This window comes from Penicillium angulare (genome assembly GCF_028827245.1).
Source record: "Penicillium angulare strain IBT 27051 chromosome Unknown utg000001l_segment0_segment0, whole genome shotgun sequence".
NCBI lineage: Eukaryota > Fungi > Ascomycota > Eurotiomycetes > Eurotiales > Aspergillaceae > Penicillium > Penicillium angulare.
The window spans coordinates 2,646,980-2,660,585 of record NW_026623160.1 but is presented as its reverse complement, the minus strand read 5'-3'; the positions used below and the strand labels follow the sequence as shown (position 1 = coordinate 2,660,585).

At 47.2% G+C, this 13,606-nt stretch overlaps 8 protein-coding genes across 8 annotated transcripts; 3 read left to right on the top strand and 5 right to left on the bottom strand.

Annotated features, from left to right (window-relative positions):
- Positions 1-991: 991 nt before the first annotated feature.
- On the bottom strand, positions 992-2,726 carry N7478_000944 (copper fist DNA-binding domain-containing protein; the record flags this gene model as incomplete). Its single annotated transcript, XM_056917159.1, has 3 exons — positions 992-2,418; positions 2,475-2,635; positions 2,692-2,726. 3 exons carry the CDS (start codon positions 2,724-2,726, stop codon positions 992-994), a joined length of 1,623 nt encoding a protein of 540 aa, XP_056785039.1.
- Positions 2,727-3,348: 622 nt separating this feature from the next.
- N7478_000943 (putative mitochondrial outer membrane protein (Sam35)) lies at positions 3,349-4,375 on the top strand (the record flags this gene model as incomplete). The annotated part of the gene is made up of 3 exons (XM_056917158.1): positions 3,349-3,588; positions 3,658-3,900; positions 3,980-4,375. 3 exons carry the CDS (start codon positions 3,349-3,351, stop codon positions 4,373-4,375), a joined length of 879 nt encoding a protein of 292 aa, XP_056785038.1.
- A 155-nt stretch (positions 4,376-4,530) lies between these two features.
- On the bottom strand, positions 4,531-5,506 carry N7478_000942 (class I SAM-dependent DNA methyltransferase; the record flags this gene model as incomplete). The annotated part of the gene is made up of 2 exons (XM_056917157.1): positions 4,531-5,328; positions 5,402-5,506. 2 exons carry the CDS (start codon positions 5,504-5,506, stop codon positions 4,531-4,533), a joined length of 903 nt encoding a protein of 300 aa, XP_056785037.1.
- Positions 5,507-6,492: 986 nt separating this feature from the next.
- Positions 6,493-7,502, bottom strand: N7478_000941 (cell division control protein 14; the record flags this gene model as incomplete). Its single annotated transcript, XM_056917156.1, has 2 exons — positions 6,493-7,112; positions 7,253-7,502. The coding sequence occupies 2 exons, from the start codon at positions 7,500-7,502 to the stop codon at positions 6,493-6,495; spliced, it is 870 nt and encodes a 289-aa protein (XP_056785036.1).
- Positions 7,503-8,521: 1,019 nt separating this feature from the next.
- Positions 8,522-9,724, top strand: N7478_000940 (FPP/GGPP synthase family protein; the record flags this gene model as incomplete). Its single annotated transcript, XM_056917155.1, has 1 exon — positions 8,522-9,724. One exon carries the CDS (start codon positions 8,522-8,524, stop codon positions 9,722-9,724), a length of 1,203 nt encoding a protein of 400 aa, XP_056785035.1.
- A 446-nt stretch (positions 9,725-10,170) lies between these two features.
- N7478_000939 (Smr domain-containing protein) lies at positions 10,171-11,209 on the bottom strand (the record flags this gene model as incomplete). The annotated part of the gene is made up of 4 exons (XM_056917154.1): positions 10,171-10,531; positions 10,681-10,931; positions 11,009-11,109; positions 11,176-11,209. 4 exons carry the CDS (start codon positions 11,207-11,209, stop codon positions 10,171-10,173), a joined length of 747 nt encoding a protein of 248 aa, XP_056785034.1.
- Positions 11,210-11,699: 490 nt separating this feature from the next.
- N7478_000938 (uncharacterized protein) lies at positions 11,700-12,000 on the bottom strand (the record flags this gene model as incomplete). Its single annotated transcript, XM_056917153.1, has 2 exons — positions 11,700-11,820; positions 11,918-12,000. The coding sequence occupies 2 exons, from the start codon at positions 11,998-12,000 to the stop codon at positions 11,700-11,702; spliced, it is 204 nt and encodes a 67-aa protein (XP_056785033.1).
- A 49-nt stretch (positions 12,001-12,049) lies between these two features.
- Positions 12,050-12,907, top strand: N7478_000937 (S-adenosylmethionine synthetase; the record flags this gene model as incomplete). Its single annotated transcript, XM_056917152.1, has 3 exons — positions 12,050-12,142; positions 12,589-12,732; positions 12,797-12,907. The coding sequence occupies 3 exons, from the start codon at positions 12,050-12,052 to the stop codon at positions 12,905-12,907; spliced, it is 348 nt and encodes a 115-aa protein (XP_056785032.1).
- Positions 12,908-13,606: the final 699 nt, after the last annotated feature.

Here is a 13,606-nt window from a genome sequence, read left to right as displayed (position 1 = left end):
ACGTGCTCCACTCTTTGTGCCCCCTGCATCGATGAGCGGAGGATTTATCCCGGACACGGACTTGATTCCATTTATGGCGCAGAGATATGCCAGTGAAGGCGCTACTACACTGAATGTAATGGCAGGAACCGGCAGGAACCGATATAATATCAGGAACATTTTGATAACGGCGTTTACTAGTATGCAACCACTTCCCTGCCCTCCTGGTCTTCATCACGCAATAAAAAATGTTACAGTCACTAGCGAAGTCCGCATCCTTCACGACTGCATTTCCTTCATTAGGACCCGCTTCAAAGGCCCGAGCGGGAGATCTTCCATCCATCGCATAATCCTTCCGGCCCCCAGGGCTAGCAAACCATGGGTAATGTACGGTACTGTATCTGCCTCCGTAAAATACATACCATGTGGCCAATAGTTTGAGTTTGATGCCCTAAGTAAACCAAAGCGGTGGAGATGTCAAAGCCCGTGATCTTGAATCATTCAAACTGCTGCATTAAAGTTGAGATTCATCGCACATATAGATCATTGTGCATTTCACGTTATATTTTTCTATTTGTCTTGTCTCCAACTATGATCTGTGTTCAAAACCGTGCCAAGTTTCAAGAATTATATACTCCCAGGCGGTCAAGCTCGAAGACTTTTGACCGCCTAAATCCAGACACCGCCTGGGCATCAAGGGCTGGGGCAACCTCGTTAAAGCAGCGGCCACTAAAATGGGTACATCTATCTAGATATATGGACTGGACTGCAGCTGTTTTCTCTAAAGTCAAAATATTCCAGTGGGCATATGTTCCTTGCGCATCAGTTAATTGAGGCAGATAGTATAATATATATTCCATCATCTTCTAGCGTAAACTCATCTAAAGGGGGTATCATCGGCATTCATAAGTCATGCATAAAAAAAGCAAAGAGTGGAGAGTAGATAAAAATGTCGTGGCTCAACGTATAGCACCGCAAACCTAGTGACACATACTCGACAGGAGAGAATGGATCAGATCATAGATGTCTCAAATGTTCGCGGACTCAAACACGGTACTGAAATGTTTTCCAACGTAGGAATACGATGATTGTGAGACTCCGCCGAACTTGAAGGGACAGGTCCATGTGACGGAATATGGTGCTCTGGAACATGTGTGACGTGTGCTTCAGGTATATCTTCCTCCAGAGGGACGCCATTGTGACCGCTGTGGGTAAGACATCCAACACAACTACAGTCGTTGCCACACTGGCAGCTTCCTGTGACATCAGAGCATGCTGAGGGTAGTCCAACGGGATACTCTATAGTGTAGTACTCGGAAGGATGCATCAATTGTTGGTTCAGATGATGGCCTCCTTGTATGGGAGAAGAGTAGCCGCTTGGCATCCCTGAGCTTGGATTTGAGTATGGATCGAACGAATTGTGAGTGATGCCGCGGTCCACAGGGGGTGGTGCTTGGTGCATGTAAAAGTTCATGGGAGTTGGGGCAGTAGTTGTGGGGAAAGAAGGCGTCTGGAAGGAATTCCCAATGGCTTCCGGAGTGTGTTCGTCGTCATCAAATGTCATCATAACACTCATTTCTTGTACGTGTTGACGAGTTGTGTTATTGAAGGGGTGAGCTGCACAGCCTAGACACTGGCACTCGTCTCCGCATTTGCAGTCGTAGCAAGGCTCGCCGGCAGGTGTTGAAGTCGGCACGGAGGCATACCCATTTTGAGCAGAATTGGGAAATGTACCCATGGAATTCTGAGCAATCCCAAGCCCATTCATCAAATTTGAATATTGGGCTCCAGGTTGATTTGGTGTATAGTTATCCGCGTAAAACTGTGGAAGCTGGGATCCCTGCATTCCAAACGATTGCATGTACGGGTTTTGCGTAGAGTGCATCGAGTTCTGCCACGAAGACTGCGATGATGGGATGTTCATATACGACATATTGTTCCACGTAGCAGAGTCCTTTGCAGGTGACGGTTGTGTTTCCAAATGGCTAGGTGCCCCGCGCGAAGTTGGCTTTCCACTACAGCAAGACCCACCACCACTTTCAGCTGCAGGTGGGGGTGGGGGTGGGGGTGCAGGTTTGGAAGAGCAGCAGCTTGACGTCTTGGCTGGCTGTGGATTTTCAATATATCCATGAACAGGTGTAGCTGCATACAAGTCGTTTCCGCTTGGAGTATGGTTTCCATTGCGAGCGGTTTGATGCGCAGGAAGCTCAGCCAAATATTGGGACGTTCCATCTTCAAGCTTCACATTGTCAGACATAGATTCTAGGGCCTTGGCGATATTTTCCGGTGCAGCATGAATATGGCTTTGTCGTCTTCCAACTTTCTGGATTTTTCCTGGGGCGGGCGACTGGACTCCAGGTAGGGAGGCTTGCGGAGGTTGATCTGAATCACTAGGACTTGTGGGGACTGTGTATAAAGGTCGGCATAGACATGTTGAACCTAGAACGATAATTTGTCAATGCGCTATTCCTGCAAAGCCAGGCGAGTTCTTCTACCTTTTGGAATGCGGACCATGAATGCATAAGTTTTCTGACAACTACAAGTTCCTTTCGGGTGGGGGCATTTCGCCAAAGGGCGCCCAGCCTTAGGCACTTTCATCATGAGCCGGTCGAAGTGTTGACATTTGGACGATCTGTGGCCCCGAATACATGGTTCACTAAGATTTCGGTCGTCAGCGCATTTCGATTTCAAGATTGACGGCTGGTGTCATACCAAGACCATTTGGCCCCTTCTTCGTCAAGAGGCATCTTTTTGTGGGATAAGATTGCTGGGTTCAGTTGAAATGAGGAATAGGTGTGAGATTATGAAATCAGTGACAGAGCGTCGCAAGAGCCGTGTCACCGGCGCAGGGCCGTGCGATTATCGATACCTAGGTGAAACACGGTCGTTTCGAGTGTCGCAGGGGTGCAAAGCAGGAGTTGTTGAACACGTCTTCAAGGAAATTATTAATAGTACATCCCAGGCGTTGTATAATCGGTCTTGAACTCTTTCGATTTCTTCAACGTCGAGCGGGGTTGCGGGAGTCAAAGGGTCGCGGCTAGCAGATCTTTCACGAGGTTCCGAGCGGAACAGACCGGTTGGGTCGAGGTCATCAGTGACGACAGCTCGACGGGTGTTGCACACAGCTGGCTCCACGTATCTGGATCAATTCAAAATGGGACAATTGATATAGAAAGGAGAGAAAGATTCAAGCGTAATCCAAAGGTCTCAACAAGAGGAGCCAGGAACGTGACTCGACTACGTCGGTCTGAATGCGGGGAGCCGCTGACTCATCCAAACAAACATCACAAACATTTGAATGTTTGAATGTTTGAATGTTTCCTTGACGAATCTAAGCTACATGCCATCACTATCACTAGCATACACGCAATGTCCGCTGAGCAGCCGACCGAGGGAGCGCAGCCTGCAATTCAGCTCGACTCCCTCTTTACCGTCCCTGCTCCAATCAAACGTCTCTTCGACAAGTTCCCTCTGACCACATATCCCGCAAACGACATTCCGCAACGTTCTCCGTCCCGACGACACATTACCCAACTGTTCATCTTCAGTGATCCCGTGAATGCGCATCGAGGTCGCCCCTCTCACAATCCGCTATGTCTTAAGTGGCAGGTTCGTACCCATTCAGCCGACCTATACAAATCGTCATCATATCGTGTACTGACATAGTGCTGGTTCTAGGCGTACCTGAAATTTGTCGGCATCGACTTCGAACTCACACCCTCCACTAACCATGCGTCGCCAACCGGAGCCTTACCTTTTCTTCTTCCCGCAGCTTCTGGGGCAAGCACCCCAGATGTGATTCCTTCGAGCCATATTCAAAAATGGGCCATTGAACAGGTTCATTGTGAGGAGGAACAACAACTAAATCTCCGCTTCGCAGTCTACGCCTCTCTTATCGACCACCGCATACGCAACGCTTGGGTACATACTAGCTCTCTTTTCTTTGTTCTCAAACACAAACACACACCTATTACAAATACTGATAAGGAATTCTCTACAGTTGTACATGCTTTACCTAGACAGTGACAACTTCGAGGCTGTAGCCCGCCGACTCTACGTGGTTCCTTCTACAACAAACTACCTCGTTCGAACTGTATTGGGACTCGACCTCCAGAAAGCCGCGCGAGGCGAACTCCTAAAAACATCACGATACATTGATGTGGCCGATCTAGAGGCCGATGCAGGGAACGCATTCGAGGCCTTATCCTCTCTCCTCGGCGAGGACGACCACTTCTTCGGCCGGCCAAATCCCGGCCTCTTCGACGCCAGCTTATTTGCCTACACACATCTAATCCTCGACGATGGGATGGGGTGGAAGCAGAACCGCCTGGCACAACTGCTCCGAGAGCACAAAAACCTTGTACAACACCGGGAACGACTCCTACGGTTCTTCTAGACTTGTTTTATTATTACACCATCACCACCATGTACCAATTATCCAGCGACCAAAATCTCCTTGAATAATATCTCCCTTGATCTCTTTAATGAGCCTTCTCAATTTGTTGGCTTATTTCATCTTTCATAAAGGTTCCCTATTCCTGCTATCCTGTTTTATATCTTGCTAAAACATACCCCGAACCATACATTGATCCCAACCCATTTTTTCGCCCGCGCACCCAAGATATCTCCCAGATTTTCATCCACGGCCCTCTCAAGGACCGCATTCCCTCCTTTTTCCCCGATCAAATTTTTGATGTGGAATCCCGCTCCAGTGGCTGCGGCCAGCACCTCTGCAGTAGAGTGGCAATAACTTGTAGGCCGAATTTTCACTCCTGTCTGTGGATCCGTAAATCCAGCCTGACTCAATGCACCCATATCCGCATGCATATTGGTAATCAGCAAGTAGCCCCCGGGTTGCATCATCGCAGATGCAGCTTCAAAGAATTCCCTCAATGGGATGTGTTCGAGGACAAGCGTAGATATAACACCAGCTGCACCGGTCTGCTGCAAGGGAGTAGGTAGTCGATTCCCATCCGAGATAGGCTTCAAGAGATCAAATACTCCCAGTGATACTTCTGCACTCTGGGACTCATTCTGAGTAAAGGCTGATTGAACAGTTTTTTGCGCAACCTCTAACATTCCCGGTGAAGCATCTACGCCGATGACTTCAATTTGTGTCGCAGATGTCTTGCCATCATGGCTCTGATCGGTGTCCTCGTTCTCCTTATATTTCGATAGTGTCTTCAATAATTGGACTGTATTTCTACCTGTCCCGCATCCCAGATCTACCAGCTTGAGCTGCTCTGTCGATTTGAAGCGGGATTTCACGGCGTCCAAAAACCGGGGTAGCAACACACGCAACTCGATCGTATCCAGGCGCTGAAGGAAGTTCCCATCTGTATCGTAGACCTATAGCAACTTTCAATATCGGTGAAGCATGTTGTATCCTAATGTTATACATGTTGTAAACCTGATTACGCACCTCGGCCCATTTATCGTATGCCTCCACCGTCCCGACGTACTCAACCAGGCCAGACTTTTGTGACTCAGCCTTTTTAGACAACATATTTTGGATTGTTTCTGTCATTATGGAGTCTTCGGGAGTCAATCGAGATCAAAAAAAAATTTGAAATTGATTTTTCCAAACTTTTGTGTCGAGTGCAGGGTTTGTACTCGGACTATATATCTACTGCGGGAGGGGTCCGACACCTCGGCGCTAAATAAATCCCGAAAATTGAATGAACGGATGCTAGACCAAGACTGACTCATTATGACTCAAATTATATACACAATGAAAATTGAATGCTCGAAGTAGAAATTTCTGACTTACCCATATCCATAGATAACCTTGTCTATGCAGCAGTCTGCGAACCACACTAGCAGGGGGCACAAGGTGGAACCGACAGTTGATCTTAGTGCTTGAAACGAACTACAACATTAGTTCCGAGGATAGAATAGTCTAGTTACAAATTGACCTTGAATTAAGCTATTCTTCAGTATTTACTATAATGTATGCAGATGTTTACATGCGAAAATAGTAAGTCTTTTCAGTTGTAGAGTTTCATGTTATTTGGTCAAGTACTATTTGATTGGTAGATAGTCAAAACGAAAATCGTACATAATCATGTCGCCATCAGAGACAGATAAGAAAAAAGAGGCGCAAGAGCTCTCGGGCGGATGTCGACACAATCCCAGAATTGGAGAGGGATGAATAAAGGAAGAAACAGACAAGAGAAAGGGAAATCTGTCGAAGGTAAGGAGAACAAAATAAGTCCAACTTGGAGAAACATCTGTGGAAAGGTCTGTCGAATCAAAAGCAAAATCAAAACCGGGATTCAAAAGTCGGAAGAAACGTCAGTTTTAAACCACGCCGTGCCAGACGGGACGTAAAGCTCGTAAAGAATCAAACATAAAGGTGGATGGCTGAAGGAAAGAAAAGGCTGAAAAAAGGAATAGAAAGATGAAGAAGAAGAGAAAAAGAGAGAGAGACATAAGGAAATCAAACCACATCAATGCGGTCATTGCAGACATTTGTCATGATGGCAGTGTTTTCATCATCGACATGAGAATCGTTTAGTAGACGGTTGCACCAAATGGCGCAGTCTCTTTAAGGTCCTCCACAAGATCCTCCACATTATTCAGATAGCGACCCAAAAGTGCCTGTTTTTCGTCGGTAGTTCTCGTATCACGAATCATCTTGCTCCCGTTAGAGGCATGTGAGCTTTGCGACATTGGCCGGGACGAAAGCTTGCTCGGGCTGCGCTGCAGAGGGGGTGGGCTGGCGCTAGCACCAGAACCGGGGCTGAGAATCGGTGTCTCGGGCATAAGATAGAAGTACAGGAATTCTACCAGTTTGAGCTTGACTTCGCGAGATGTAGCGCGCTGTTTGAACAGGGATGTAACAGTGAGGAGACCGTCAAGGTCTTCGAATGTGCGAGTGTTGGAGGGGCAGTCTAGCAGGGCCGCGACAAGAGTGAGGAGGGTTGCAGATTGGATGGCTGGGCAGTTGATTGGGTCGAGGAGGTCAAGGAGGAGATTCATGTAGATGTCGCGGGCGAAGAGAGTACGCGAGGGTGGGTGGAGGAGAAGTGCGCCTTGGATTAAGTCAAGTGTGCAGACGATGAGCATGTCGTTGGTGCCATTGCTGCCGCGGCCAAGAAGGTGTTCCAAACAAGACACTAGACGCATAGCAACTATATATGGCAAAAAAAAATTTGTTAGTTCGGCAAATTAAAAGAAATATAAGGTGTGGATGCATAGAACACGTCGTGGGACTCATCATAAAAGTTGCGATAAGTCCACCACGTTGATTTCATGCACGACTCAAACGCACCATTCCATTGAAAACCATCTTGCAGCTTGAAGAATTCCCGAAACGCCGGGTCGTCTCGTAGTTCTGATAAGCCCTTCGGCACTGGTTGCGCTTCGTTGGCTATGACTGATCTTCTTCGATCTGGGGTAGATTTGGGCTTGGAGAGGCAGATTTGGGCCAAAAGGCCCTCAACCTGACGCAAGCCCTTGCGGACCTTGCTAGGCTCGTAAGAGGAGAGATAGTCGAATGAATGAGCCAGTAAATTCTCCATGAAGGTTGTATTTGACGGGGGTAACGATGAATGCAATAAGAATCGCTGAAGAGAACAGCGAGGAGGAATATGGTTAAAAAGAATATAAAAAAAGAAGAGACTCAGCTCTGAAAAGAAAAACAAAGTCAGCAGCGGCTGAAGAAGCTCATAATTCTAGAAAATCAGAATCGCCAGTTGGTCCGTGTTGGCCGATGAGGTCAGTCGGGCCGCAAGGCAAGTAAATAAAGGGCGGTTGCCCCGACGACCCCACTACAATTTGGTGCAAACTAGCGGCTCCCTGATCTCCCTCTGGCGTTAATAACATTGAACTAAGGTTATTTCTATGACTCTCAATCACCCAAAACCGGTTTTAGGATCTGGGGTTCGGCGTTTCTTGTTTTCTATTTTAATCGATTAGTGTGCCCCTCTCTTTTCTTAAAAAAATCTTGTTTATCTAGACCTTATCATCTCGAAAATCTGGAGCTCTGTGACGTTTTGGCAGGTGCCATTTTTGCGGCTGATGGGGTTCCTCGGATAGGTTGCTATGGGACTCTTTCAACAACAATAGCTATACCCTTAATATTGTTTGGCGCCAGGGATCGTGATAAACCTTCCTAAGTATTGTTCTCCCCACTTCATGCGAGGTGACTGGCAATGTGACCTTTAGCCTCGTCACACTTGTGATGCATCTCTTTGTTGCATCTATGGATTGTGGTCGGAGCAACCACTAAGACTCTTCCCGAATCAGGCCTAGCTTAGTCACCCTGCACCCAGTTGATCCAACTCGTTGTGAAAGTTGGAGATTGAAGCTTATATAACTTCACCAGAATTCAAAGAATGGGACAATCAAAGAACACCGTCGAGTATAAAAAGCTACAGGCCACAGCATGAGTGATTTGGTTCAATTACTGCTGCCTAGACGGGCCATTTTCTTCTTCTCCATTTGATTTCCCTGCCCGCATTTTGTACCTTTAAGCTTCCGCCTCTGCCCCTCACCTACATACATCCACCCCATCCTTGCCTCGCAAAGCAACTTCAAGATGAGTTCCGGTGTCAACTTCGAGCCACCAGGTCCTATACCGCCTCGGACAAGCTCCACCAACGCTCCAACAAGTCCATCGAGTTCAGCCTCGCACCGACACCGCACTTCCGTTGCCGGTGGGGACCCGCCGAAAACCAAGCACCGGCGCAACAAGTCCAGCGTCGATGGCACCAAATACAAAGATGGGCAGTGGTCGCCGAAGAACGAGAAGATTCTCATGGGTCCCTATGAATATCTCCAGACGCACCCAGGCAAGGACGTGCGTCGTCAACTCATCGAGGCCTTCAATTCCTGGTTGCAAGTGCCATCCGAGAGCTTAGAGATCATCACTCGAGTGGTGGGCATGCTACACACAGCGTCGCTCCTGTTAGTTCTCCCTACGCTCGGCGCAGAAAATACATGCCCATTCTCCCAGATCAACATAACTGACATTCTCCGCTTTCGATACAGGATCGACGACGTCGAAGATAACTCTGTCCTCCGTCGCGGCATCCCCGTTGCACATAACATCTTCGGTACACCGCAGACCATCAACTCAGCCAACTATGTCTACTTTCTCGCTCTGCAAGAGGTTCAAAAACTCAACAACCCAGCCGCGATCAATATCTTCGTCAACGAGCTTCTGAACCTTCATCGCGGCCAGGGAATGGATCTCTTCTGGCGTGATACGCTGACTTGCCCGACGGAGGACGAGTATCTTGAAATGGTGGGAAATAAAACGGGCGGGTTATTCCGACTCGCGGTGAAATTAATGCAAGCAGAGAGCTCTACGGGTAAGGACTGTGTTAGCCTTGTGAATGTCATGGGCCTGATATTTCAGATCTGTGACGATTACTTGAATCTTTCCAATACAACATACACCGAGAATAAAGGTCTCTGCGAGGATCTTACCGAGGGCAAATTCTCATTTCCGATTATTCATAGTATCCGATCCAATCCCGGCAGTCACCAGCTTATCAGTATCTTGAAGCAGAAGACGAATGATGAAGAGGTTAAGCGCTATGCTGTGCAATACATGCAGAGTACGGGTAGTTTTGACTATTGCAAGGTTGTGGTGAAGGATTTGAGAGATCGAGCGTTGACATTGATTGATGCAATCAATGCTACACCGACAATCAATGGTGCCGGCGATGGAAGTATGGTTCGTGCGGTTTTGCTGAAGATTGTGAAAACCACGGTTGGGGAGGAGAACTCGCAATAAGCTACGGTTTCTTGCTTGTGGTGAGTGCATGTGTAACTTTGGTGCACTTCTTGATTATACCCTTCCAGCATGTCTGGACCCTCTTATTTTTCGGTTGATTTCTGTTTTTTTTTCTCTCTCTCATACTCCGATTTACTATCTAAAGCGATATGATTTTACGATGCCATGATCATACCAGACATACCGACTCTGAATCTGTCAATTGTCAAGGAAAGACAACAAATTGAACTTGAACACAGTCCAAATGAAATTAGTATTCCGTATTCTTATCAACATAAAACATAAATCTTGAAGCCAAAGGGTATATATCCCATCATCGAGTCATGTTATTCACATAACCAAATTCCAAAGAACATTCGAATAATAAACCAGATTGCCAAATCTACAAGATAGACATCTATCCAAGACACCAAAGGCTGAAAAACAGAGAGATCTATATGAACCCCTTACATAACAACACAGCAGGCTTTCTCCAGCTTGCGCATGATCTTAGGCAGAACGGCATTAACCACCTGCTCAAGCTCATCCGGTTGCTGTTGCTGTTGTTGCTGTTGCTGTCCCTGGTGTTGTCCCTGGTGTTGTTGATAACCACCAGAGTGCGACTGCTGTTGACCAGGATACTGGCCGTGTGATTGCTGGTGTTGCGGGTACTCAGGCATGACAGCCTCGCCGCCAGTAAGGTTGACGTAGATTCGACCAGCATTGTCCTCAGTCGCGTACTGCAGGCCAAGTTCCTGACAGACCTGTTCCACCCGCGGCTTAATCTTCTGAATGTGGTTCACGGAGTGGTTGCCTTTGCCGACAATCCTATTAAGATAGAAAAGAAGTTAGTCAGTGTCAATTCCCATCCTATGCGCAGAGATATTCGCCTCCTATCCGTCAGTCTGCATATCGCAAAACAAAGACAGAAAGTCGGACGAAACAGCCAAATGCACAACAAAAGCACAGAAACTTACACATGCAAATGATTCTGCCCATGCGACTTAGCGTACTTAATACGCTCCTCGAGAATCTCCTCAGCCTCCTCAACAAATTGACCATGCAAATCAATCGTATCGGCAGCTACCCGCCCACTAGCATTATTCTCTTTGAAAATAAATTCCGACGCCTGCCTATTATACTCCTCCATCTTGCGACCATGCGCCTTCCCCTCCTCGGAGAGTTGCTTCGCGCCCGCACCATCACCACTCGAGTATGCCTCCTTAGACTGTGAAAAATAGATAAGTAATGTATCCGTGTATGGGTCCGCTTATATCGCAATCGATCCAATTAGAAATATCGTACCCGTCCGAAACATTGACCGCGCTTCGAGGCTTCCTGGCGCGCTAGATCGCGGAGGCGATCGTATTCGGCCTCGGCGTCGTTGCTCTGGTCGTGGTTGAAGGCTAGCAAGCAGGAGTGGTTAGCAGGCTTGTGATGGGGGTAGGGTGCGATTGGGATGTTTGGCGTACCTCTGGGCCCTAGATGGGACATTTCGTGGGACATGGTGAATATGGCGGTGGACTCGGAGGTGAATGTGGTCCTGGTAAGTTCAGATGGTGGTAGGGGTCTTGAGTGTTTTAAGTGGGGATGCAGGGTCAGGTACCCGAAAAATCAAACCAGATCGATCCGTTCGATTGCGATCGGAGTCCCATGGAATCTGTGTATTTCATTGGTACGGATCGGGTCATTTTATATCACGCTCTGGTGGATACTAGGTACATATTGCTAATTGGGCTCTTTTTCTATCGATAATGTCCATTTAATATTGCTTGAAGCCTTTGTCTTTACTGATTGATCGCTATTTAGACCGCTTAATGATATCATTTGAAGGTCCAGATGTTCGTCCTTGGATGACTAGATTGGGTTTAGCGTGGTAACTAATCTTACCAGTCGACATGCTTCAATCTTCCTTATCCTTAGTCTTCGTATCCTTTCTTGACCTCGGATCTCGCAGCATTGTAGGTGAAACGGTTTTTTCTAAGCATCGTGTGATTTATCTTTGCTTTCCGAGCAATGCCATTGTTCGAGACCATTTGGTATTGCCCGCCTTGACAGGTCGATTCACAGTTTTTGTTGTCTCCACATCGCTCGTGGTGCCAGTGACTGCAGCGAAACTGCTTTAATGAATGCAAACTTCATACTGCTGTGCGAAATCCAATTATTGTCAACGTCACGTAGAATTGTAGCTGTGGTGGACCTCGCAATGCTCACCTAAGGACCATTTGGAGGAGGACGCGAGAAACAAAAGAGGGACTGCTAGTGTGTGAAACCGTACGTTTGGTGCTCGAAGACATTGCTTATGATACCCCAGAGCAAGAGATTGACCACCGCACATGTCAAGTAATGGACTATATTGAAAGACGAATGCCTCAACTTCTACTACAGAAAATTCCCATTGCGGGGAATTCAACTCACCTCAAGCTGGCCGAGGAGAAGGTAGGGCATCAAGGAATCATTTTTGGCTACGCTTCTGATGAGACTACCCAATTACTGTGCGTTTTACTAGAACTAGAATCAGTTGCTTTTCAGTACTAAATATGCGTATCACTAGACCCATGACCATAGATCTATTTCACAAGATTTCTCTAAATATGAAATCTGCTCGTGCGTAGGGCATCCTTCCGTGGTTACCTCCAGATACCAAAACACAGGCAACAATCGAGTATATGGAGGACTATGGGAGAATGATTCCTCTTCGCGTTCACACAATTGTCGTTACGGCCCAGCATACGCGCGATGTGACAGCTCCGCGAAACAATCCTCAATCAGGTCATTCGAAAAAGCAGTCCCACTCAAGTACCTCGATTCCTTGACAACATATCATATACAACTCTCCAGTATCCATACACATCCCGGAATTTGCTGACATATACCGAATGTAGATCCAGCCAACCGAAGATGCCGGTGTGACACCATTTGGTAGATTTCCTGGTGTCACAGGCCGTAAGATCGTGGTGGATACATACGGCGGATGGGGCACTCATGCCAGTGGTGGAGGTGCATTTTCCGGCAAAGATTTTCGAACGGTGAGTCTACTAAATATCCAGACTAGGGACATACTATAGCGAGCTGATAATTTTTCTAGGTTAGGTTGATCGCTCTGCCGCGTATATGTCGCGATGGATCGCCAAATCATTTGTTCATGCGGGTCTTGCGCGGCGCTGTTTGAAGCAGCTTTCATATTCAATTGGAATTGCTTAACCCATAAGTAGTTATGCTCAGACCTGTACGAGCAAGCTGAGTTGTATGGAGTTGGAGCGGATCGTGTTGCAAAACTTCGATATACGTGCAGCAGCCATCGCGAAGGAATTATGATTGACAAATCCTATTTATTATTTGACTTCTAAACAGGGTCATTTTACGAGCATGTCGTTTCCATGGGAATGCCCTAAGGAGCTGGTCCTGGTCACCGAGACCACTTCCAAGCCTCAGTAAATGGATATTTAATTTCCAAGGTTTCAATGACTGAGCATTTCGGGCCAAAAACTTCCCACGGTATCTCTGAGTCTGCCATGGCTTCGACTGTTTAACCGAGCAATTTGGATCGAAGCTCCCTTATCATTTGATTGTTTCGTATGACCCGGCAAGATCATCTCTTTCGTTGTATCTGAGGTCAATAGAATACGTTTGTCCGGTGTCGAAACATCCCGCAATTTGAGTCCAATTGCCTAATATACTGTAGATGGCTCTTTCACGGGTGATTGCAATCATGTGGTGGTGGCAGGCTAGGGGGTCTGAAGTCTCCTCCACTTGAGAAGAGAAGAGAGCAGTGGAAGTGGAAGTGGAGGAAAGGGGGCTTACACGAGCAATGTGCATATGGTCATGTGAGCTTTATATGATCCAGGGTTTCGAGTATCAGCCCAGGTGCGTATACATTGATCTGGGCACTATGGACAAGAC